The 24,353-nt window shown below is 34.9% G+C and overlaps 1 protein-coding gene across 2 annotated transcripts in view; it reads right to left on the bottom strand.

Annotated features, from left to right (window-relative positions):
* The window catches only part of LOC139963947 (uncharacterized), a 31,173-nt gene extending 7,083 nt beyond the window's left edge, over positions 1-24,090 (bottom strand). The window contains exons 1-13 of one of the 2 annotated variants that reach the window (XM_071965205.1): positions 23,970-24,090; positions 21,303-21,398; positions 20,118-20,262; positions 18,109-18,236; positions 11,451-11,517; positions 9,588-9,742; positions 5,770-5,901; positions 5,097-5,181; positions 3,838-3,889; positions 1,711-3,042; positions 1,143-1,337; positions 623-856; positions 79-214 (exon numbers count right to left, since the gene is read on the bottom strand). In XM_071965205.1, the coding sequence (XP_071821306.1) occupies positions 79-214; positions 623-856; positions 1,143-1,337; positions 1,711-3,042; positions 3,838-3,889; positions 5,097-5,181; positions 5,770-5,901; positions 9,588-9,742; positions 11,451-11,517; positions 18,109-18,236; positions 20,118-20,262; positions 21,303-21,347 (2,706 nt within the window). In that variant the 5' untranslated portion in view covers positions 21,348-21,398; positions 23,970-24,090. The other variant, XM_071965204.1, reaches the window with a different exon arrangement.
* Positions 24,091-24,353: the final 263 nt, after the last annotated feature.

Genomic DNA, 24,353 nt, shown 5'->3' with positions numbered 1-24,353 from the left:
TAGATCATAGGGTTTTAGCATTATTTTCTTTCTTAATGTTCATTTAGCCTAAGTTATATTTAGCATCAATCTACAAACCTCTTCTATTAATCGGTGCCTCTTCCAATCACTGGCAAAAAATTCATCTTCAAAGAAATCTCTACTCGGAATGGAAAACTTCTTGAAAATATCATCCACACCAAATCTGTCAGGTCTCACAGACTGCTTGCTTTTCCTAAAAAAAAGGGAACATATTCACAGTAAATGATGGATTTGTTGCCCCTCACCCCCCCCCCCATTTCATATTGGGATGCTGACCAATTAGTTAGTTCAAACAATTTCATTGCTATGCCTCGATCGCCATCAACTTCTACTTATTTATAATTTCTGATTTCATATTCTTACATCCAACATTTTATTTAGTTATATAGCAAATGTACTGCTCTTATGTTATTTACCCTTCAACAACCATATTTTTCACTCCTCTCTCTGCCTCCACTCAATGCATTCCAACTTTTGAAATATATTTTGTATTACCAACATATTTCTAAATCCCCACCCACAAAAGAAGTTCATCCAGGCTTGTTATAGGCCGGGTTATAAAGTTATATTGTAATTTTGCTGTAGTTTAAATAATACTCACCTTTCAGGTGATCTTCCTAACATTCCTGTTCCTAAGAATGGTCTATCCATCCTATCTTTGAAATCTACCGCAGCAGATGCAAAGCTTTTTGCAGCCTGATGGGAAGAGTTATCTTCAGAACGGATGCTGAAAGTACGGTCTTGCTGGATGTTGTAATTCTTAGCTTCTTCCTCAAGATCTTGTGACCTTCTCCTGAAGTTGCTACAGATGTCAGGATTAACTTTCTCATCATCACTGTTGAAATCATTTGAAAGTATGAAACTTGAAATTAATATATAACTGGCTCAGCAGGCCGGATGAGTGGGATGAGGGGGTTTGTTGGGCAAATATGGGATAAAGAATTTATGTATTTCTCATTGTCATCATATACTTCAGATAAAAGAAAAGAACAAGATAGTATGGTTTACATGTCCCTGCTGATGAGTAATCAATATATGTATATAGGACGACAACAGTGAAGTGTATTATGTCAGGTTAAACTTTGTGCAATGTACGGTACAAATAATATTTCAATAATTACCTGTCAGATTTCCGAGAGCTTCCTAACCTAGATGAATTTGTTCTTCTCCCCGATTCATTTACATCATACGATGTGGAATAACTTCTTCTAAACTTCTGACCCGAGCTAGATCCAATGATCTCATTGTCTAGACTGGTCTTCCTTCCAGCAAAAGGTCTGTTTTGGGGTTTTCTCTTAACAGAGATACCTTCTCCCCTGAGATTGAAAGATAACAAAGAAAAAGAAGAGTACAGATTACCCTTTAAAGGAAATTGATGAAAAGGATCAATGTACTCTGTGTGTATACGTTTTCCACTTATAGATATGGACTGCATTTAAACCTTTATCTACAATACGCCATTCCCTATAGTATTGGCTTTAGTTTTCCAATTACCATTTCCAACTTTTCTTGTTTAAAACTAAAACCAAAATTGTACTGAACACTATATTACAGACTGAATAAAGGGTCAATTACAGATATTAAGTATTCATTATGAATATGAACAATGCATTTTCAATGCCCTGGTCTCTCGAAATTCATCATCACAGGTTCAGATATTAAAAATCATGTGTTCGCCAAAGAACTTACTCTGTGAAAAAGCTATCCTTATGTTCGTCCTTCCAGCTTTTGCAATCGGAATTAATGCAACTCTCACTGCGCTGTAAAGGCTCATTCATTCTTGTCTCATAAGATGGTGAGAAGCGACCATCTTCTATCTCGCTGCCCCTTTCAATCTCTCTAGAGACGTTGCCAAACTTGTTTCTCCTACTATATGACAACGGTTCATATCCACCCTCTGGTTTGGGATCGATAATATCTCTCCCTCTCTGTCGAAAGTTAGTATCAACATTATTTTTCTCTCTTCCAGGTGAGGATGGAAAATGGCGATTTATATCTATTTCTGGATCAGAACCTCTCCCAGACCATCTTGCAGCATCATCAAACTTACTTCTCCTAGTCTCGCTCGATGACCCATGTCGTTTGTAGTTGCTGTCTCTCGGTCTGACATTGCAACTGCTTCCTCTTCCTAAATTGGCTTCTATGTCTTCTACTTCAGTCGATCTTCCACTCTTTCCTCTAGTGGCTTTATCTGACCTGTTCCTCTCCACTTTTGTTGGATAATCACTTTTTTGACCATAATCTGTACCTCTGGTACTCCATCTGTTGGAATCATCAAACCTACTATCTGATGGTGACCAATCTTCATCCTCTGGTTCAGAATCGATAAGTTTCTCATTCTGTACTGGAGCAGCGTTTAGCTGACTTCTTCCCTTATCTGTTGGTGACATGTCTGACAGTGACATAGCTCTTGCAGAATCAGATTGATGTCTTTTACTCCATTTTGATAAGTCATCATATTGATGTCGTCTTCTGACGTACGAAAACGGCACATCCTTGTCCCCTTCTTTATAATCGACATCTTTCTGACAGGTTCCTCTAGTGTCATCAAACCTGTGTCTTCTACTAAATCTAGGAGTAATGTCATCATCATCTTCTTCACAACCGAGATCTTTCTGACATGTTCCTTGGGTGTCATTAAACCTGTCTCTGCTACTATATCTAGGAGTAATGTCATCATCGTCTTCGTCATGCCTTCCTCTAAATATTAATTCATAATCAGTGTCTCTCTGTCGATTACTTGAGGGTGTAGAGGCTGGACTGATCTCTTGGTCGGAGGTATCCCTTCTTTCGCTCCATCTTGATGTGTCATCGAGCCTAGTTTGTCTGACACTGGAAGGGGACATGTGACTACTTTCACTTTCAAACTCATCTGAAGTTTCACTCTGTTTTAACTTTTCATCAGTCTTATATCTCGCTCCGTCTCTCAGCGATCCTTGACAATTTTCATTCACTGCTGATGAAGCTGCTTCCTTTTCCACTTTTATGTCGTCATCGTCAAAAGTTTCAATCTCTGTTGATCTGCAAATTGGCAAGTAACATGAATGCTGTTATTAGCTGTCTCAAACTCTGTAACTATTTAAATAAAATAAAAGACACAAGAGATGTTAAAGTTGTGAGTTCTCTCTTCTGTAATATTCCAGTTGAAAAAATAAATGATTAGCTTTATTAAAAAGCATGATATTTTTTATAGCCTCAAGTGATAAACTTACATTGCATTTCAAAAGTTTTAAAGCACAAATGGTTTGGGAGCTCTGTTGTCCACATATGATGCTAATGAACATATTTTGGTGGCATTATTAGAATCTATAAAGCAAACGATCATTGAACATTAACATTTAGGCCTGCACTGAACGACATCATCATTAAAATTAGTAATCTTAGAGGAGCATTTGTTAGATTAAGCATATTTTAATTCTGAATAACTTACACACAACATTAATTATAACCCTAAATTTTCTTTTTTTGTTCGCTATGACATATCAAGACTGACATTTTGCCTAGAGCCACCCTTTACGTTATCCAATGGTAAGCCGAAAATCCTTTCTGTAGATGGTTTTCTACCTATTCTGTATGCTGTTTCCATTAATTCTTATATTATATTGTTTATAATACAATTTTCATATAAAAAAAGTGGGTAACATAAAAATTACAAAAAAGTTATATAAATAAATAAAAAAAACCTGAAAACATGTTTAAATGCCAATGACTTCCAACTTTTATAAGAAATTAATTGCAATTTTCATCTGTAAATTAATGGTCAACTTTAAACAAAAGAAGTTATTTGAAGAGAAAGTTCATCTCGAAAAAGGTTACCCTTCATCTTCCTCCAGAAGCTCCTCCATGAGTTTTGAAGAGAGAGATTGAGCTAAGAACCAAGAAAAGATAAACAGGTAAGGATTAATTGATGAAGCACAGTTACATAATAAAGACTATCACTGACTATATTCTCTTTCCGGGCCCCTGACATTGGCAAGGGGAAGGATAACAGGGGCCATGCCCCCAAACACTTTCACAGAAATTAGTTTGTCCATTTTACTCCCAATTATCATACTTGTGTGGGAGTCCTTGCAACATTAAACGTTACCATTATACGTCCATCGTAGCAATATGTTGTCTATAGAAAAGCCTGAATCCTAACAAACTTGTTTGTTCTAATAGTCCATAGCTTTTACATTTCAAACCAATAAAATATCAAAAGGAAGTGTGGTGTTCATAAAGTATAGTCAAATCTTTATTGGCCATCCCTCAATTGGCTAAACTGTGGATATTTCGTTAACCTGATTTCAAAAGCTAGCAAACTGGTTTGTATCCTCAACTTAATAATTTTTAAATATGAATAATTTATAGCATTGTGATATATTACTTTCTTAATGAGACCAAAATCGCTACAAGCTGGGCTTTAGACATATATTTAATTTCCTTGTCATTTTGACATAATTGATATACATTTGTGGCGGTCTATTCATTGGCAAAAATAGTAATTAGCCAAAATGATAGAAAAAAGGGCTAAGTGCTCAAAGCGGTATGATTGAATGGCCTCTTGTAAGTACTATTAATGTGAGTAAAGGACTAGTAGGTATGGCAACATGGGAAATATTTAGCAACATTTTCCCCCCTAAATTTGTATCCACCTGTAACTCCTTAACAATGGGTATGGTGAAAAGAAAATATTTTACACTTTTATATATTAATTTGAATCAAATGGTAAATGTTAAACAAAAGATAGGCTGAACATTAATTACCAAGGTTAGTATTACGAAAATGTTAAACAGACTATGACCAAACTTTACGATGTTGGCAATCTCCCTACAAGTGACAAAACCTGGTGGTAACAACAAGTTTTATCCTTTGATGGAAATCAGAAAACCCACTTTACTGGTTAGTTCACCAAAATTACACCAGGAACAATGAAATGGTACACACATTTCAACCAGGTTTGCAATTGGAAAAATAGAAACGTTAACATTAATTTTTGAGACACAGGGTTTTCTTTAGAATTTTCTTTAAGTTTGATATAAGATAACACTCCAAAACACAAAATGCAGTTTTTACCACAAAAATGAAATTCTTACAACGTTTAGAGGATGACAACCTTCTACGTTTCATCTTCCCTTTATCTTTTAGTGTCTTCAGACGACTTTCCAACAAATCCTCTTCCTGAAATGAAAGGAAAAAAAAAAAACACATAGAATTGGAAGAAAGCAAATATTTCACAAACTTTACTTGATCTGACAATCAAATATATCGTGATATTTACCTACAGTTTTTTTTTAATCAATTGTTTGAAACTGATGTGAATAATAAACTCACATGCTACCACCATCTTACAAAATTTAACAATTTTTCAAGAAATTCAAGAATACTCTTGAAAGTTTAATATCAGGAGTACTTAATAACACCAGTGTATTGAACTTTTTAATTGATTGTTAATTATACCTTAATGCTATTAATAAACATTCATTTAAAGCAAAAAAGTTAAACAAAACAGAAATTACTTTGTTATTATACACAGATTCTAAATTGTGTTTGATATGGTAATTAGAAAAAAGCTCTTGTTACACTCAATTAAATAGTAAGTAATATTGCTTTCTTTTTGATGTTTTCCGTAACAAATGAACTGATTAAAAGAATGAAAAGTACTCTATAACACTCAGATGCACCCATTCCTTCCCCTTTCCCTCACCCCCCCTGCATCTTATCCTTCCATACTCTTTGACTAACAGCTAAAAGATGAGTTCTCAATACCTTTCCTTCCTTGGCCTCCTTTTGACAGACCTTCTGTTCATGCTGGTCACCCTTGTCACCATTAGATTGCCAACTGGCCTTTAAATCTTCCAATTTCTTCTTTAGCCTAATCAGCTCTTCAATCTTGGCATGCTGCAGAAACAGAACCATCATAAATTTACTTAGATAAGTTAAAATTGCATTATATTAGACATAATGGCAGGCCCAGCCAAGCAAGAGGCCGGGAGGAGGGGAATGACCCCTTGTAGACCATTGAATGGATTTTTAGTCCTCTAAGTTTACTATCATAAAAATGACAGAAAAATTGTAAAAGCTTAAAGATGGCCATAAAATTCAAACCTTACTCCAGTCTTTTAGCAATTTGTTGACGTGTGCAGTCTTGGAAACTTCAAGTTTGGGTACCTAGTTTTACATGATATTTGTTATTTTTGGCTTATTATCTTATAAAGCTCTGATAAGTTTAAGTTCATGCAACTGAAAGTGGCATGACAGTATTCACTGAATTTTTGTTACCACATCCATGCAGTACTGTTTTAATATGCTTCACATATTCAGTGTCCAGCTTAATTTTACGATGCTATAAACATAGCAACAGTTAGCAATTTTAATACAATCGGGTAATTCCTAGGAAGCAGCATGAAGGCTCTATGTGTATACACTGCCCAACAGTGACCTCATAATGTTCGTTCATCTCTAGTTCCAACAGACAAAAACCAATTTGCAAGTGAATTTAATAAAGATCAACTGTTACAATACAGTCAAACTAATACCTGCATGCTTGGTTGGTCTTTATAATAAATGTATCAATAAAGAGGTGCATCCTCTCTGCATGCATATTAATAACTAGCTGTGCAGACAAGTCTGTTGCTTTCACCCAGAAAACCCTCCAAGAAATATTTAGGTCAATAACTCCATCTCACATATAGTATATATATATATATCTCATGTAGGCCCCTAATTATATCATCATTGTGAAGAATATATATATAATATATATATAAAATTATATATGTATTACATATATCTATATACATATATGTATTTATAAATGTGGAATATCCCTTTAAACATAGCACAGCAATTTTCGAATGATGCTTTAGGGATTCACTGTTTCAAAGTTGTTGAGGACTTTAACAGACGGTAACATTTTCTCATGTATCCTAATTTTCTGTTTCAGGGACTTCCCGTGATCTATACACTGAGAGCTTCGGCAAAATGCCATATTATCACGCCTACAGATTATCCAACCTGAGTCGGTACAGTAATACCGTCCAATCAGAGATAATGATTGCAGATGTTCCAAGTACCTACAGTTGAGGTGTTCAAGGTTAAGGGGCCTATGTGAACACTTGAAGGCAAGACACAAAACCCAGTTATTCCTGCAACACTGGCTGGATTTTTTTCATTTCTTGCCTTAATTGTGACCCCAGTAATTGAATAGAAGCTAAATAACACTTTGTGTGTTACTAGAACTATTTTTGGAACAATAAAGATTTATTTATAAGGACAATTATGCTGTGATATAGCTAATTAATACCACGTTATCCTCAAGTTTGCAAACCATTTTCAGTAAAATAATATTATGAAGGCAAATTTATACAAAGAAGGAACCTCTAGCTATGTGCATCAAATTCTCTCAACTTTTATAAAGTGACTGTGATAATTATTAAAATGACATTTCTGTAAACCATAAAAAACATAAGCACAAACAAAAGAAAACAATAATTTTTCATATCATGATTTCACACATATTATGCCATAATTCTTATGATTTATTCGTCCATGAAAGCTTCATGAAAAAGAATATTTTTCTAGATAACTGTAGATGCCCAAATTTCATTATTTCAATTATGCCAAAATTTAAATCCTGATAATGTAACAAACATTAATTGTCATGAAGATATCTCAAACTATCTGATATCACAGAAAGTTTACATTTTTTTAACAATCCCTTTAACTTCGGTCAATTTAATGTTTACCATCTTCTTTGTACATGAACAAAATTTCTGAGTTTAATTATAACAATATCACAAATTACAAAAGTTACAAAAGTTACACTTTCTCGAATTAATTGTTTCACATGTGCAGATGAAATTTCAAAATATTGTGAAATTCTCGAGGCTTGACAGATCAATGTAATAATTAAATCCCCTTTAACCTCTTGTTATATGGCGAATAAGATGTAGGCCAAACATTTCTCTCTGTAAACATTCATCTACAGTAGTTAAGCTTATAATAGCTGTCATTTACCGCCTTCATCCTGCATGGGATGTGAAACAGTAATCATTTTTTTATACCTCAAATATCTTCGGATTTTACTTTAGTGACTTGCTATTGAAGTCAATCTGATCATATATCTCATGATGCCAGGATGTGTTTTTTAGTCCGAATATTAAATTAATTACGACTTATGCTCTTGCTTTAAGTCTTGTGTGTGAAGGATTTATAATTAAATACTGTAATATTCTCCCATATGGAATACAATTTTTTGGTTAGCTCTTTTGGTAAAAATGATCCTTCTGCAATCAAATCCTTTATAAGAAACCTGCCTAAGATGTGAGTGTTTTTCTTAGCTGCTATTAATCTCAGGCTATATTGGGTATCCTGGCAATATCCAGTTTACTTTAATGCGAGGAAACTTAAGCAAAGATCATTTCAGTTATTAAATAATTCAAGGACATGTCTAAACAGAAACAGAGAGAGAGATAACCAGAACCTGGTTTGCAATAAACACTTTCTGATATAAAAATAATAATAGATCATAATAGTCCCGTAATTATACTTGTAGTGCAGGTAAGTACAACGTACTTCACGATAAAAATGTTCCTCCTTATCAGTCAAATAATTCGGATAACAAAACAAAATTTGATTCCACAAATCATTTCTCAACTGCAATCAAGGCCAAAGATATTTAATTTTGCTCTCTATATATAGTCCACCAATGAAACTGCTGCAAATGTAATCAGTTCAGCCTCTGCGTCAATGCATAATGGAATAACAGGGGAACAGAAAGTGGCTAGTACTAGTGCAATGCCATCTCGGCATGGGATCCAGGGACTGGCCAGAGGGCGCCTGGTAGGGTCACAGGGAGCTTTGCGATTTTCATCATTTCCAGAACTTATGATATCACTTTCAAATCAGCAAAATTTTGGAGGTACAGGTATATAAATTATAATCAGTCAAATTCAAAAAAATTGTCTATGTCTTTCTGCCTAAGGTTTTTGTTACATGGCATGTGCCCCTCAACCCCCCTCCAACCCCTCATGCCACTGATGGTATTGACTTTTCTTTGTTATAAACTACATGGACAAATGATTTGTGACCCAAATAATTCCTCTGGGGTTACTTTAATACCATGGTGTACTATTGTTGTAAAGTTTTAATGCCGAGCACTGTCCTTGGATGATTAATTAGTAACATTGAACCAAGACCCACATCTGTCAGAGTTAATTACGTACATAGTTTCATTAGCGGCAGATATAAACAAATTACTTGATCGCGGTATGCACAACACATGCAATATATATATATGTATCTGGTGCTGTGGAAAATGTACAACAAATTCCAAGAAGGGGCAATTAGACATGTTTTGCTATGAACAATAAATTAAGATTAAAAAGAAACCTTTTTTTACTTGGAGGTGAGTTGGTGCGATCTGCCAACAATAACACAGGCTTAATCTCGATATCAACGTTCACCATAAATCTGATTAAGATCTGTAAGAAGTATGGTCAGACTCCTCCTGGTATATATGCACGCCTGAAAGTGATTTGAATTTTAGAATATAAATCAACCATAATTATAAAGAGTGTCCTCACCCTGGAGTCTCTTTCGTCAGATTCCTGAGCTGCCGCCTCCTCGCAATTCTGCCTGAATCCTCGTCTGTGGCGCTCGGGCTCGACTTGAGATGTGCTTCTTCTCAAACCGGTTCGTTGGAAGAGGGAGGATCTGGGAATGACATCAATCTCGGACTCTGAATAGAACATAGAGAGGCATGTCAGTCACGTAAACTAAACATTATAACATAATTCACATTGTAATGTAGTCATGCTTTGTATCATGTACACCAGCTGTACGCAACATTGGCATGTGCTTTTATGACGTCTATCTCACCGTCCATATCAGTTGGTATATTTTAGGCCTTGTAGGTACCTCTGAAAAATTGGCATTGGGTATACCTTCTGTTTGACGTGATCTATGTAACCATAGCGATATGTCACTGATAATGTGAACCCAAAATAAACAAACATTACATATGTACCCTACTGGTAATCATTTTCATCGGTACAACATTCCGTTCAATGCTTGTCTAACATATTTTCTTTACATTTTTTATCCAGCTAATAATCTAGGGGTCTGTTTCAATAAATAAATTATGTTATATGACACTGTATCCACAGCTACATATATGTGTGTATACAACTTGATCATAAATCTATACAAGGTATCTTTCTAGGAGAAAATTTCAGTGACTGATAAAACAGACTATAATTTGGTAAATTTAGATTTGAAGCCTGAAGGTGACTTAAGTTAGGCAGAATTTTAGTCTTAATATATATGTCGTTGTCCAAGAACTGGTAAAAATGAGAACTGGCATTATCATGCAATGTTTTCTACATCTATATTGGGTTTTAGGTTATTTGATCTTCAAAATAAGCTGGTATTCTGGAATAATTAATTCTTTTAAGGATTGATTAATCATGCATGATGAAGATGTCTGCTCAGCAGTGCATGCTTCAATGCCAATCCATTGTTTTATAAATTCTAATACTTCAGGTCGAACAAATCCTTTTTAACTTCACATGAACAACAGATCTAGAGCACATCTTGGATGTCATTCAACACCATGGACCCAATTTAGCATGTTTACAAAAATTGCTTGCATTTTGCGATGTACTTTTGAGTCTCACATCTGAGGAACTGACTTAGACAGTGTGAAGACTCGCGCAAAAAGAAACGTCTAGTGCCGGTAATCTGACCTAGTTTTGAATGAGGTGTAACAGAAGTGTTAGACACCACCATCGATCCCAGAAAATACACACACAGCTTTCTACCATCGGTAATTAGACACTAGTGTAGAGTCAGTACAAACAGCTGCGGTCAATACCCACAGCACACTGTACAAACAATACAGCGATGGACATCTCAGGTCCAGCTAAATATAACAAGGTATCACGTTTCATTACTGTACTGTCTGCATTTTGTAGCGACACAAACAAAACGTCACTTGCAAGCAACGGAAAGTTAACTTTTTCAGATGGCCGCACATGGTTTGGGGCGAGTCTTCAATGCCTTTAATAGTCTGAATATTAGACTAACTAATCCAGCCACTTTAGATACAACGACAAGATGCTAAATATGTTTATTATCTTCTTGTATCTCATATTTTTATGTTTTAAGAATTTTCTCTCTGATCCCAATGTGAACTGAATTGCTTTGAGATATACTTTAAGGAAAAATGCTACATAAATATATTATTATGAACATGCACTACGTTTGACTGACTGAATTATAAATACCCTGATGAATAAAAAACCAACAATACTACAAGAACATCCTGTATGTAATTTTTCCATCAAATATTATCTTTAAAATTTAAAAGGGGAGGGGAAGGATAGGGCGGGGGGGGGGGGAGGAAGGAGAATACTCAAAAACAGAAATAATATGAGAGGAATACATACCTGAAAAAAACCCAGAGGAAAACTTATCAGCAGTTTCTTCAAAAATATCTCCATCAAAACTATGACTCTGGAAGAGGCGGAAATTAAAAGAAATATTACTATAATATGATTTATTCAGTAATAATAACTGTGACAATTTCTACATGACCACATGTCAAATTTATAAACCATATTCATTACATGTAGCAAGTAGTAAAATTTGTACTTGGATCACTGGAAACTCCCTCCTAAATTAACTCCTTCCCTCCCCCTTCCCCCTCTGTCTGGCTCATTTTCTGTGAGCATCCATGGTCAGGAATAATATTTTAATCGCTAATAATTCTTATTATGTACAATGAGCACTGCCTGCTAAATAACCTCCATTGCATGGCATGGCCTAGCTCTATCACTGCTACAAAAATACATCTTTTTATAAACAAATCTCTTTAATTTTAGATGCCTCCTGCTAGGTGACCCCTAAATATAATTCCAACCGATCTATTAATTGCAGATCCCATGTACACCTTTCCCAAAGTTACAGCTACCCTGTTAAAAGATTGTTATCATTTTGCTTCCTGAGTATAACAAACATTTCAGAGGTAGCTAGAACACAAGAAGAAGTAGAAACAGTTGCCTCTTTGGAGATATATATGCACAAAGAAAACTAATTAAATCTGGTAAAATAATTTCACTCCATATCATGTATGCTGTACAAATGTTATCTGGATGGTGATTGGTGATAACATTTCACTGAATTCTATGTAGAGATAGTAGCATATTTAGTATATATTTATCATGCATCCTGTTGTACAGTACATGTAAAAAATGGTAATAACATTTCACCGAATTCTATGTTAGAGATAGTAGCATATTTAGCAAATGGAACAGAGTCAAAAAATCTCTCTCAAAAGTGATCAAACTTAGAAACTAATGCAAACAGAGCTCCTTTAAAAAGTCCAACCTCCATCGTGCAGCAACTTGTCAGATAAAGTTATTTAAATCCATATCATGCATCCTGTTGTACAGTACATGTAACCTGGATGGTGATAACATTTCACCGAATTCTATGTTAGAGAAAGAAGCATATTTAGTAAATGGAACAGAGCCAAACAATCTCTCTAAAAAGTGATCAAACTTAGAAACTACTGTAAACAGAGCTCCTTTAAATAGTCCAACCTTCTCCATCACACAGCGACTTGTCAGATATATCTCGACCCTCGCCATCTCAAGGAATTTTCATGAGAGCTTTTTATCTCTTTCTCCCAGGGAAGGAATTGTCTGACCGAAGTCATTTATTAATTTTCCAGAAGGTTTATTAATATTACCTGTACGTGTGTCTCGTCATGGCCCTACTGTAAATTACAACCTAGCTAATTCACTTGACAGTTATATCTCTATCAGAAGACTATTTTCCTTTGATGCCGTGCGGAGCTCCGTAACCTACTTATAGCAGCTCATCATGTGACAGGTGTTAACACGTCAAAGGGCTTTGTAAATGGATAGTGAAGTTTTTTTCTTTCTTAATGAAACTGACAATGAGCATTTGAAACAGAAATACATACTCATAATTTTGTTATAAACGTTGACAAAACAACCCAATGATCATAAGACAAACGTAAGGTCGTCAAAACCCATTGTAAAACTAGTAGCGAACAGATTTATGAATAACGACAATGAGCAGTCAAAACAGAAATGCATGTACGTAAGTTTGTTTTAAATGTTGACAAAAGAAATGTGTAAAAGTAAGTTGGCCTGACGTTTCGATCCTAGCAGGATCTTCTTCAAAGGCTAAATGACAAGTAACAGTAACAGAAGGGAGAAAAACACGCACAGAAAACAGACAGGTTAATGAGCATGGTGAACACAAAGAGATAGATGTAAGGGGATTAGTAGACAAGGGATGGAGAGAAGAAAGAAAGAAACCAACAGGGGAAGAGGAGAGGTGGGAGATAAACAGTGGAGGGACAAAGAGAGGATTAAGGGAAGGGGGTAGGAAAAAAGAAATACAATGATAGTGGAGACTTCTTAGCAGTTATTATATACTTAGAGAACTACTGTATATGATTACCACCATCCACCCCTCTTTTGGAAGTGAAACCTTGCATTAAGCTTGCTTAAAGTCCTTCCTTTAAAATGCTATTAATCCTATAGCTTGATGAATTATTGTTTTACAATTACTTCTTACTTTTCTTACTTACTCTTTCTCTCTACAAGTGGTCCTACATGTTGCTACAATGCTGGAAGGAGATCATTACACTACTGTAAACTTTTTGAAAAGAAAAACCTGTTTAGCTTCATCTTCCTTTACCATGAGATGGAAGTTCATTCCCAACTCATGCTATTATATATCTTTGGTGTTGCATATCAAGTTGATTACTTTGCATAGAATTTTGTCATGCATTATCAGATAAAATTTCTGTCTCTTATATAGTACTATGATTTCTGTGTACATAAATACATGCTATTATATTGTAACACTGTTACTGTAAAGTTGTGGAGCAATGGGAGTTCTGTGTGGATGGTGTGGAACCATTGTGGTAGTTTAAATCCCCTTGGACTTATATAGGGGTTATCTCTCCTGGCATTAAGTAAACCAGTTGTAATTGTTGGCAGATTATGGCTTTTGGGGCTGTTCCTATGGATTGGCATGTGGTATCAGGCTTATCCTGGGATTGTGATGTAACACATGTGATATTTTCTAGGGATACTCATGTGATCACATTCATCTCTGTAAAAGGAGTACAATTGTTTGGGGATGGTAGGAATGCACGGTAGTATTTGTGTATTATGGCTTAAGCTAAGTTGTAGGGTAAAGTTCATCATTTATATACATGTGGTATTTCCACGTATTGTTGAGGGATTTATATAAAATGCATTACCTGGGAGGGACAGAACAGTCTACTCTGGTCTTGTTGCTATTGGACGAAACACTCTTGATGGTAGGCTTCAGGGCCATGTAGCCTCAAGTTAGTATATCCAGTACAAGACACTTAACCTTACTGTAACAAGTTTTCTTTTCAATATATCGCTGCCAAACATACCATCACCTCTCTGGATTTATTTTGTGTACATCTTCATTCTCTGGCCAATTACAATACAACATCTTAGGCCAAGAACCCTGAATCGGCTGGCCGGCGCTTCTCATGGAGGAAAGTGTTACAATATCGTTGGTGTCGCATATCAAGTTGATTACTTTACATAGCACTTTGCAATGCGATATCAGATCTATAAATTATTCCCTGCGTCAGAATAATTCCATTTTATTATCTCCCTTCCAGTGCCAGATTAACTTCAAATGTGGCAAGAGCACAAATATAGACACCTTTCTAATATCCCCGTTACTAATCTCCTGCAGCATGCAAATTTTGATCATTAAAGGCATTGAAGACTCGCCCCAAACCGTGTGCCGCGCTCTGAAAAAGTTAACTTTCCATTGCTTGCAAGTGAAGTTTTCTTCTTGTCACTACAAAATGCAGACAGTAATGAACGTGATACCTGTTATCTTTTATCTAGACCTGAGATGTCCATGCTGCTATGTACACTGTGCTGTGGGTATTGACCGTAGCTGTATGTATTGACTGTACACTAGTGTCTAATTACAGACGGTAGCAAGTTGTGTGTGTATTTTCTGGGATCGATGGTGGTGTCTAACACTTCTGTTACACCTCATTCGAAACTAGGTCAGATTACCTGCATGAGACGTTTCTTTGTGCGGGATTCTTCACACCCTTTAAGGATTTAATGATTTTTTCTAATTCGACATTCACAGACCATGATGAATAAAATCAGAACAAATGAGGTCCATATGTTGGTGTCACTTTGGAATTTCTCACATTTAATTCCAACGCTAATACAATGATTAACGTGAAATAATGTCAGGAAGTAGTCGCAATGAGAAGTTAATATAGATTAAAACAAACCTCACATCAAAATACGTACATCCATCACTAAGTTACTTAGCAGATATCTTTCTTACGGTCGGCTGGTGGATGAGTCAATATTCAGCGTAGAGAGAAGAAGATAAACTAAGAGCAATCTTTCAAGGATGAAATCAAGCAGTTTGATTAATCATGATATAATAATAAAGTTTAAGATGATCTTTGAATTCCGTTTCAAGAATATCGAGCTTGGTCCTGTTCGATACTAAATTCAGATTACAAATATGTCATTTTAAAGCTTGACAAGTCAAACTTCTTCTCAAATACAAGCAATTTTTTTACTGTATGTCAATGACAAAATAGGTAAATTTCCCTGTATAGAGAAATAATAAAATAGGAAAATCTTTCAATTCCATGAAATCACATGAAATCACTTTAAGTTAAGTTTTCTTTTAAGTCCATTTCATGAATGTTGATCTGGTTGCTGTTTGATACTCAATTGACATAGCAAATATGTAATTTTATCAACTTGACAAATGAAATTACCTTTCAAAAAATAAAGCGAAATATCAAACAGTTTTAAATTTTCTCTCCATATTGTTATATTAAAAACCCAAGTCTGGGTGGATAGAAATTTTAGGAATTGAATCAAATTCATAAATCCCTCATTGGGTTTCAGTTAGCTTGATCAATAATCATGTCATTTTGAATAATACTTGGCAGGTTTAGTGAAATAGTTGAACAACTAACAAATATGAAAATGACATGAAAGCAATATTCTCTATACATTTTTTAACTAGCATCCTCTACTGGCCCTTTCTAATTTCAAATTGGACATTGTTCACAAAACTTGTATAAAAGATTCGTCCACATCATCAGATGTGTCGTCCATCGTCAAGATATACTCTGACGGAAAACAAAATCTTGAAGCTTCATGTCTCGATGATCGTTTAAGTTTCTTGATTAATCGTCGTGGCTGAAATATTTCAAGCTGCCAGTTATCGCAAGTTATTACTTTAATGTTTCAAGCTGCCAATCGTTGGATACATACATTTATGTGCAGTTGTCTGGATTGACGTCAGAGAAGTTCAAACTAAAGTCACAGGCTGAAGGTGACATTAAGTACTTCTTCTGGAAAGTTCTTTGCTATCCAATGTTGACACCACAAGGAAGTTTTAATAACTTCTCGTCTTTCGCCTGGGGATGATCGTATATCAACCGAGAAGTAGATCGCCTGACACTTTAAAAAGACATTCTGTAATGACGCAGGTTTGCACAGACTCCGTAGGGACCAGGGGTTTGGCGGAGAGAAAATAACATGTTTGGAGTAGCTCCAGATCTTTAATTTTTATTTTTAAATTTTGTCTGACGTATTCAACAAAGATTTAAGTGATCCCTTGATATCAAAATGGGAATGTTATTTTGCCATTAAGGTTGTGTGTTTCGTATATATATTTGCAAGTTCTTCTGTGGATTTAAGGTGGGTAAAGTTGGGTAATATAGTTTCACTGTTTATAATTCCCCGAAAGTGTGATGTCATAGAAGGCCATCTGATGTAAAGTCTCAATGATTCTGATCACATGTGTGGAAGCAGACCTGGTACTTCTCTTATTATTACTCTAGCTATACCAGGGATCGAGTTGTTCCATAACAACTCCCTGGTTACATTGAGCAGGACTTCCCTCATTAAAAGATGACAATAATAACAAAAATAATCATCATAATACTTCATTAGGTATTACTCTCCTATGATTGTTCCAAACATAGAGATGCCATAAAACTGGAAGCTTGACTATGACTACTATTAGGCTAACTTTTGTGACCACTTTTAGGACCAACAAACGATTAATTAATAAGCCAGATGACGTTTTTAGCTAGTTGAGGTTGATTTGATACTACACATGTATATCGATTTAAAATGCTATACAGTTATTACATTGCAATTTATTAGCTTTATGAGCTGGCAAACTTTAGAATCTTGAAACTTATTTAGGTGTCTAGTTTTAATTAACAGCAAGTTGTAATCTGTCAAACATTTCCCAGATGTTTAGTTCAAATTAATTAGGTTATTAAAATATCAGTGTTGATTGGAAATGCTCTAAGAGAGACAGTCAAAGGCGTCCTAAAGGTTTATATGTTTGTGACCAGTTTAATCTTTCCTGCATATTTTTGAAGATGGAGTGGGGGGGGGGGGGGGGAGAAAGATAGAAATGACCCTTAACAGGGTCCTCAAGATCAAGGTGGGACACAGAGTACGTTGCTATGCCACCCAGTATTTACTGTCACAGCTATGACTTTATGGGGCCGTCACAGGCTACAATTTCAACACAACTTAACATTTGGTCCCATAATCACAAACTTGTGGTGGGGTTCCAGATGTGTAAGAATAAAACTTGTATTACTGTCACAAAGACCAGACAAACAATAAATTTAACTCATTTTCAAACAGTTAATTTAACTAAGTGTTTGATAGTCTGATAGCTTACCACTACACCACATATTCAAAGCATTTATAACAGACAACCCAAACTTATAGCCAACATAACTTAACACAGTAAAATTACTCCCAAGTTACGTTACACATTGGTAAACCATATGAGAAAAAAATCCTTGTTACTGAAGTCAATTCTTACTTGTTACTTGTCAAATCGTAAATCTTCCTTGCCAAGTTGTTAAGTAAAGTAAAATATTAGGCAGTAAAGCAATTGAGATTATAGGAGATAGCTAGACACTTGGGAAATTGATAAATTCTGGGATTTTCAATAAAAAATAAGGTTCAATTTAAAACTATAAATACTTACATGGAATCCATTTTTGCTCAGGCCTGGAAAATCTTTGAAGATTGTGTCTCTGAACTCTGAAGGTAAAAAGGTAGACTCAGAGGATGGACTCTGTGAGGTTGGTCTATCATCCTCATCCCAGTTACCATCTATTTAAGAGGAAAGTTGAAGTTAGTGAGAAGTTGTGACCATGAACTGATTACCCTTTCTATGATGTATGATATTATAAGGTACCACTGAGAATTATGATGTTGCTTCTACATAATTGGATGATTAAAGCATAAGTGAATCTTAAAGCTGCACTTTGTGGTAATCTTTTCACTAGATATCTGATGGTAAAACAATTGCAACAAGAACAGAAAAGGTTACTCCGAAATCATAATCAGATAGTTTTAGTTTACAAAAGTTGCACAGGTACGTATAATGGAATTAATCCAAAACTTTAAAAACTTGCAAATTAAACAGGAATAACACATTGACATAACTTTGTGGGACACGAAAAAGCTTTTCTATATTGACATAATTGATTGAACACTTGCCTGATCAAGTGTTCTAACCTATATATGATTGTAACTATAAAAATTCCTTTGTTAGGAATGAGAGATTTATTCAAAATTATGCTTAAATATTAAACAGATGGTGCAGCCAGGGCCCAGATATTGGATGACGATACTTTTTAGAACAATGATTTTTATGCAGACTTGCATGGTGCGACCCCAAATGGCACAATAACACTGTGAAGAGTGGTGGCCAAATAAAAGGAGATGGACTTGCGATCTATGGATTTCAGGTTCAAGTCCTGCAGCTAGATTATTATATATTGCATCCGAAGGCAAAGTTCTTTACCCAGGTGTAATAATGGGGACCCTACGAGGTAACTGTGTAAATATTGTTGCATGCACCCGTGTGTGGCTGCACCCAATGGGAATTTCCCCAGGTGACACATAGATGGAGCACACTGCAGTCCCTGAGGAACAATTGTTTATCTTGTGCACACTTATGTGTGTGGGTATAACAAGTTACAAATAACACAGCTCAAAGTAGAACTAGTGAGAAGGCCTTGCCTAATTCATACAAGAACTTCAACCTTAACGATTTTTTAACTCCAACAACAAGCATTGAACAGACTCTTGCCATCCCCCCTCCTCTCTCATACCCCCCTGAAATGTCAAATCCTGTGTCAGGCTCCTGTGTTAGATTTTAATTACTAACTGCCAAAAACAGAAGTCATAACCAAACTTTCAAAGCTGATGAAATCATTACTTTAGTAAATGTCTTTTAAAGTAGACTCTAATGCGTGATAAAATCGGTATTTGTTATGGTAAATATACATGGTTGCTACGTAAGTGACAGTAATGATTATTATTATTCTTAATATTATGTCTCCGTCTGGTGCGTACCAAGTCTGACATATGTAGTTATAAACCACAATCCAAACTACTGGGATCATCAAATTATAATCCATTTCCCTGACATATTAAATAAGAAATTATTTCATTAAAGGGGTTAAGTACTTCACAATCATTTATTCCAGACAGTTTGAATTTGCAAAGCAAAACAAAACAAAAGTTAAATAAATATCTCCTGGATTATGCAAATTTATGGACTTAATAAATAAATTCTAAAAGAGAAAGAAAAGATTTATAATTTGATCTTAAATCTGGTGTCAAAATAAACTTGAGTACTTACATAGTGTATTACCACTCTTGTTATAAATAAGAATTCTATGTAATCTAGCTTAGTGAAAGATGACAGAAGCCATGGATATACAGGAAAGGACAATATTGAGTATTTAGATGTATACATATATGTATTAACATGCAAGTCACTTTGAGACTTGAACAAATACAGCCAGCTTATAAATAGAAAAGGTTCTTTCTGGGCAGATGGCAGCAGGGAGTTAAAATATGACCCCTGGATTTTGTTGGCTTGGAGTTTGATGACATCCCTAAAAGGTCAAGGCAGGGAGAATAAATAATAATAACAACTTTGAAACGCAGAGGCTCTGTCAAATCCAACTGAACTCTTACCTGACAGTGTGCTATGAAAGGAATGCATTCTGTGATACCCATTACGAGGCTTTGGCAGCGGCTTGCCTCCCTCCGACAAGCTGTGTCTTAACTTTGTAGCAGAAAATGGAATTTTGAAGAGATTGGCATCTGTCTGGGTTGAAGTCTGTTAAAGGAGAATTCTTGCTTCTTATTTGAATGGAAACGAAATAGCTCATTTCAGACAGAAGAGACTATGTACAGTCATATCATTTAAATAAGATGTAAGTAAATTTACATAGATGTAAATTTACTTTCCTCTTTATAGATCTACATGAGATGTAAGGCTATAGCATATATCCATTGTCATGCATGCCACTTAGACACGTTAAGACAAGATCCTCATTTGTTGTGTATTCGTATGGAATAACTGTTCCTTTTTTCCCCATATTTTGACACTATTTCATTTTACTCTCACATACATTATCAGAGAATGGACTGTAATTTTCACAAACTTGGATGCGAGATGATCTAATGTAAGGAACAGTATGATGACTGAGGTACAGCATTACATTGCCATTCACTTGCAGCACCACAGAAAACTTGCAGCCAGGAAAGTAGGCTTTAATTAAACCGACCTTAACATTATTTCTTCTACCATTACATGATCAGATTGTTTAAGTACTGTATTACTTTTGAAAATGAGCTGTCACTACCCAGAGTTATTGCATTTAGACAAGGACAGGGCTGCTGTAGTTGGAACAATACAGAAGCTTTCTAGCTATTTGCATCCCAGATAACAATGGGTGACAACTTCTGTATCATAATTTTTTTTTTAAAAAACAGAGGAGATGAAGGGGTTAGTTTTGATGAAAGATTAGCTAATAGGGATTATACACAAACCACATCTACACACACATTTGACAGGATATTTATTCTTGAGTCCATACAAAAGAAATGAAAATATAAATGTTTATTTATGGAGTAAACGCCTTTAAGTGATTTTCAATATCTTACTTAATGATAAGGCAATGGCCAAAGGAAAACTGTTTGTAACTGAGTTCTTTAATGTAGGACTTAATTAACTTACTATGAAAGATGTACTTTAAAGGAGGAACAACCACATGCATGTATTGACCCATCATTGGGGGGAAAAAGTTGCAATTTATATAAATTACTAGAATATAAAATTCAAGGAATAAATATGATGGAATGCTATAATTTTACCTTGGGAGACTTCTCCATGGAAGGTTCTGTGAAAAGTGAGTCCATAATTCTTAACCACCATGTAAGGATTCAAACTTTCCTCTCAATAAATCAGTCCTGGAGAGAAAAAAAAGATGGAAATATTTCCCCCCCAATAACGATAATAAGTCATTTTGATAATTACTCGGTTTAGGTGTACAGTGGAAGGTAATCAAACAATCCCATAAATGCCATTTATCAACAAATAATATGGCACAAGGGAAAATGTAATTTTTGAAGAATGTGTGTTAAGCTAACAGAAAAACACACAAGTAATCCTGTGAGAAACTATGATTATTGATTACTAATGATTATTAATTTGATTGTTGATTATTTTTTAATTATTGATTGATTGATTTTTAATTATTGATTAATTTGATAAATTGATTATTAATGTTACCTCAAACATAGCATAGAGACATAAATACTGACTAGATTTGTGGACTTTTTGTCTAGCTCCCAATCAGTGTCTGATCATATAGGGCAGTGCTGGAATATATCCAATTTGAGGGCTTCTAAGTTTGTTATCAGAAATATTATTATATAAATATTGTATCATCAAAGCATAGATATAAATTATTTGATTAATTGAATTTTTTATCAGTTAATCTTTCACTGATTGATTGAAACATGTAATAATTAAAAACACAAAGGATTAAATTTCTTCTGTGATTTTGCTACATGACCAAATAATTTCACGATGCCAAAATAGGATTTGTGACTCTCTTGTGACTTTACGAAATTACTTCTTAACAGCAAGATTTGCTGTTGGACATGTATGGACTAGGTTTTGGATTGCATGAATTTTTTGCAGAGGGCAAGAATAATTTCTTTTTTCATTAACGGAGACACAAAGCCAGCTACCATCATATATTGTTTTATGTGATAGGGATCAATTCATTCAGAACAATTAATTTTCCCAAACAGCAGAAAAATCTAATTGCATTTGGGAGATATCACACATATTTAGTGCTCCTTCACAAACTAGGCTGAAGACTTGATCAAGTCTAAGTAGAACATCATTGAGCCACATCTTATTCAGTTTTCTTATGTTTTTCTTTACTTATAAATTACAATGTTTAGTTTCTGCCAAAGCTGAATCTAAAATATTGAAATTCTTTACATGACCAAATGATGACAGTTGTCTTAAAGCCAACAGTGTTAATATTTTACCATGGAAAAATGAAGAAAGAAGAGACAAAGTAAAAAGTTTAAGATTGAAGTAGCAGTATGACATCACAGATTAAAAAAAAGGCTCCCAGACAAAACTTTTAAACCAGGGTACCTCCCAAAGAAAGCAAGATTTTTCTAAGCTGTTTGGATGCAGTTGTTCTTCACAAACAATTCAGCCATATTTAGCTAAAGAGGATGGATAAATTTGTGTCATCTTCTTTACGCACAGATATCAGCTCTTTCTTGTGATTTTACTGCTTTTAGTCTACTTGGGAAATTTCATATATAAAAAATGAGGTCCCTGCTTGATTAAAATGATTTTATTACTGAAACTAATTAACCATATAGGCTGTCTTGCTATTACTATGTACACAGGACAATGATACTGGTCTTGTTACAGTGCTTGCCTTACATTAAAATCTGAAGAAGACTATAACATATTCACACTCAGTTGAACTTGGAGAGCAATTTTGGGAGTAACAGTATGTGTGATATTCAAGTAACATGATTAAGGGGACCAAAGTACATCAACTAATTAATTTTCAAATGGTGGTCATGATGCAACTTACTGATTAAAGTTTACTTTTCATTAAATAAACAATGACAAAATAAAAGTGGAAAATTCAGGATCCCAGCTTGTGTTATCAAGATAAATAAGAAATGATTTTCTAGCCCATATTATTGGAACTGAGCAAATCTATCACTTAAAATTTTGATTAAATGAATATATAGTAAGGTAATCAAGGAGACTAAGCAAAGAAAGAATCAACTGCAAGTATAGACTAAAACACATGTACTTATCATGGACCAAAAAACTATGGACAAACTTCAGATGCCAAAATGGACATTTAGTTATACTGCATATAAGCATGGGAGTGTATTGCTACTGAGCTCTTAATTTAACTCTTGGTTAAAACTGGCAAAGTTGAACTAAGAATGAATTACATAGGCCTAAGCTGTGATGAGGCATTTGAGTTATTATTTTTAAAATACTATAACTTAGAAAACCACACATCTTAAGCATGCCTTAAGAACTTTCTCACCTGTCTAACATTCAGTAACAACAGTTCCACTTCTGATTACATCTTCACTGACAAAGTCACAGTCCATGGCTTACATTACAATTCTTTACAATTTCTTGAAAAGCGTTGAAGTGAAAGTTATGATGAACTAACTTATATCAAAATTCTCTCTGATATAGTGTTATTATCTGAGATTCTGATGAAAATCCGTATAGCCTACAACCTAGCGGCTGATTGTCTAACTGTTTTGTTACTAACGTTAGGATGCAGTCAAACAAATATAAAGTAGCCTAACGTTACGCTTTTATGTACTCTCCACACGTCTTCTAATAATTCTATTTGTCGACAGACAGAAATTAGATCAGAAGAGTTCATCCTACTCTGACGAACATGACATCACTGAACGTGTACGATATTTACAGTTGAGTCTAACACTAACAGTTACCGATAATACCTCACGAAACGTTGCTGTGTACGATAACGAAACGCAACATTCTGACCAGGGACCCCTGGTATGTTGAATATGGCAGGAATGTGTGTGACTTTTAGGCACACAGGGTGTAAGCAATAGGGGGACACTTCTCTTCCGCTAGCTCAGAGGACGAGCGCGCTGACTGAATTGATTAGGGACTATACCGATGCAGGTTAGTGCCAGGGTGACCACTTGAAATGCAAAAATGTCAAAATACGAAGAAAAAAGAATAACAAACAAAACAAAGAACGATGAAGGATTCAGAATACACTAACATCAATTCAATCTAATGCCAAACGCAGTAGCAACGGAAATCGGTACTGTGGTTTCCTAGAGACAAATATTTAATGTTGCATCTCGAAATAT

The sequence above is a fragment of the Apostichopus japonicus genome, chromosome 22 (assembly GCF_037975245.1).
Source record: "Apostichopus japonicus isolate 1M-3 chromosome 22, ASM3797524v1, whole genome shotgun sequence".
Lineage (NCBI taxonomy): Eukaryota > Metazoa > Echinodermata > Holothuroidea > Aspidochirotida > Stichopodidae > Apostichopus > Apostichopus japonicus.
Note: the sequence above shows the minus strand (reverse complement) of the source record. Positions and strands in the feature narration are given on the sequence as shown.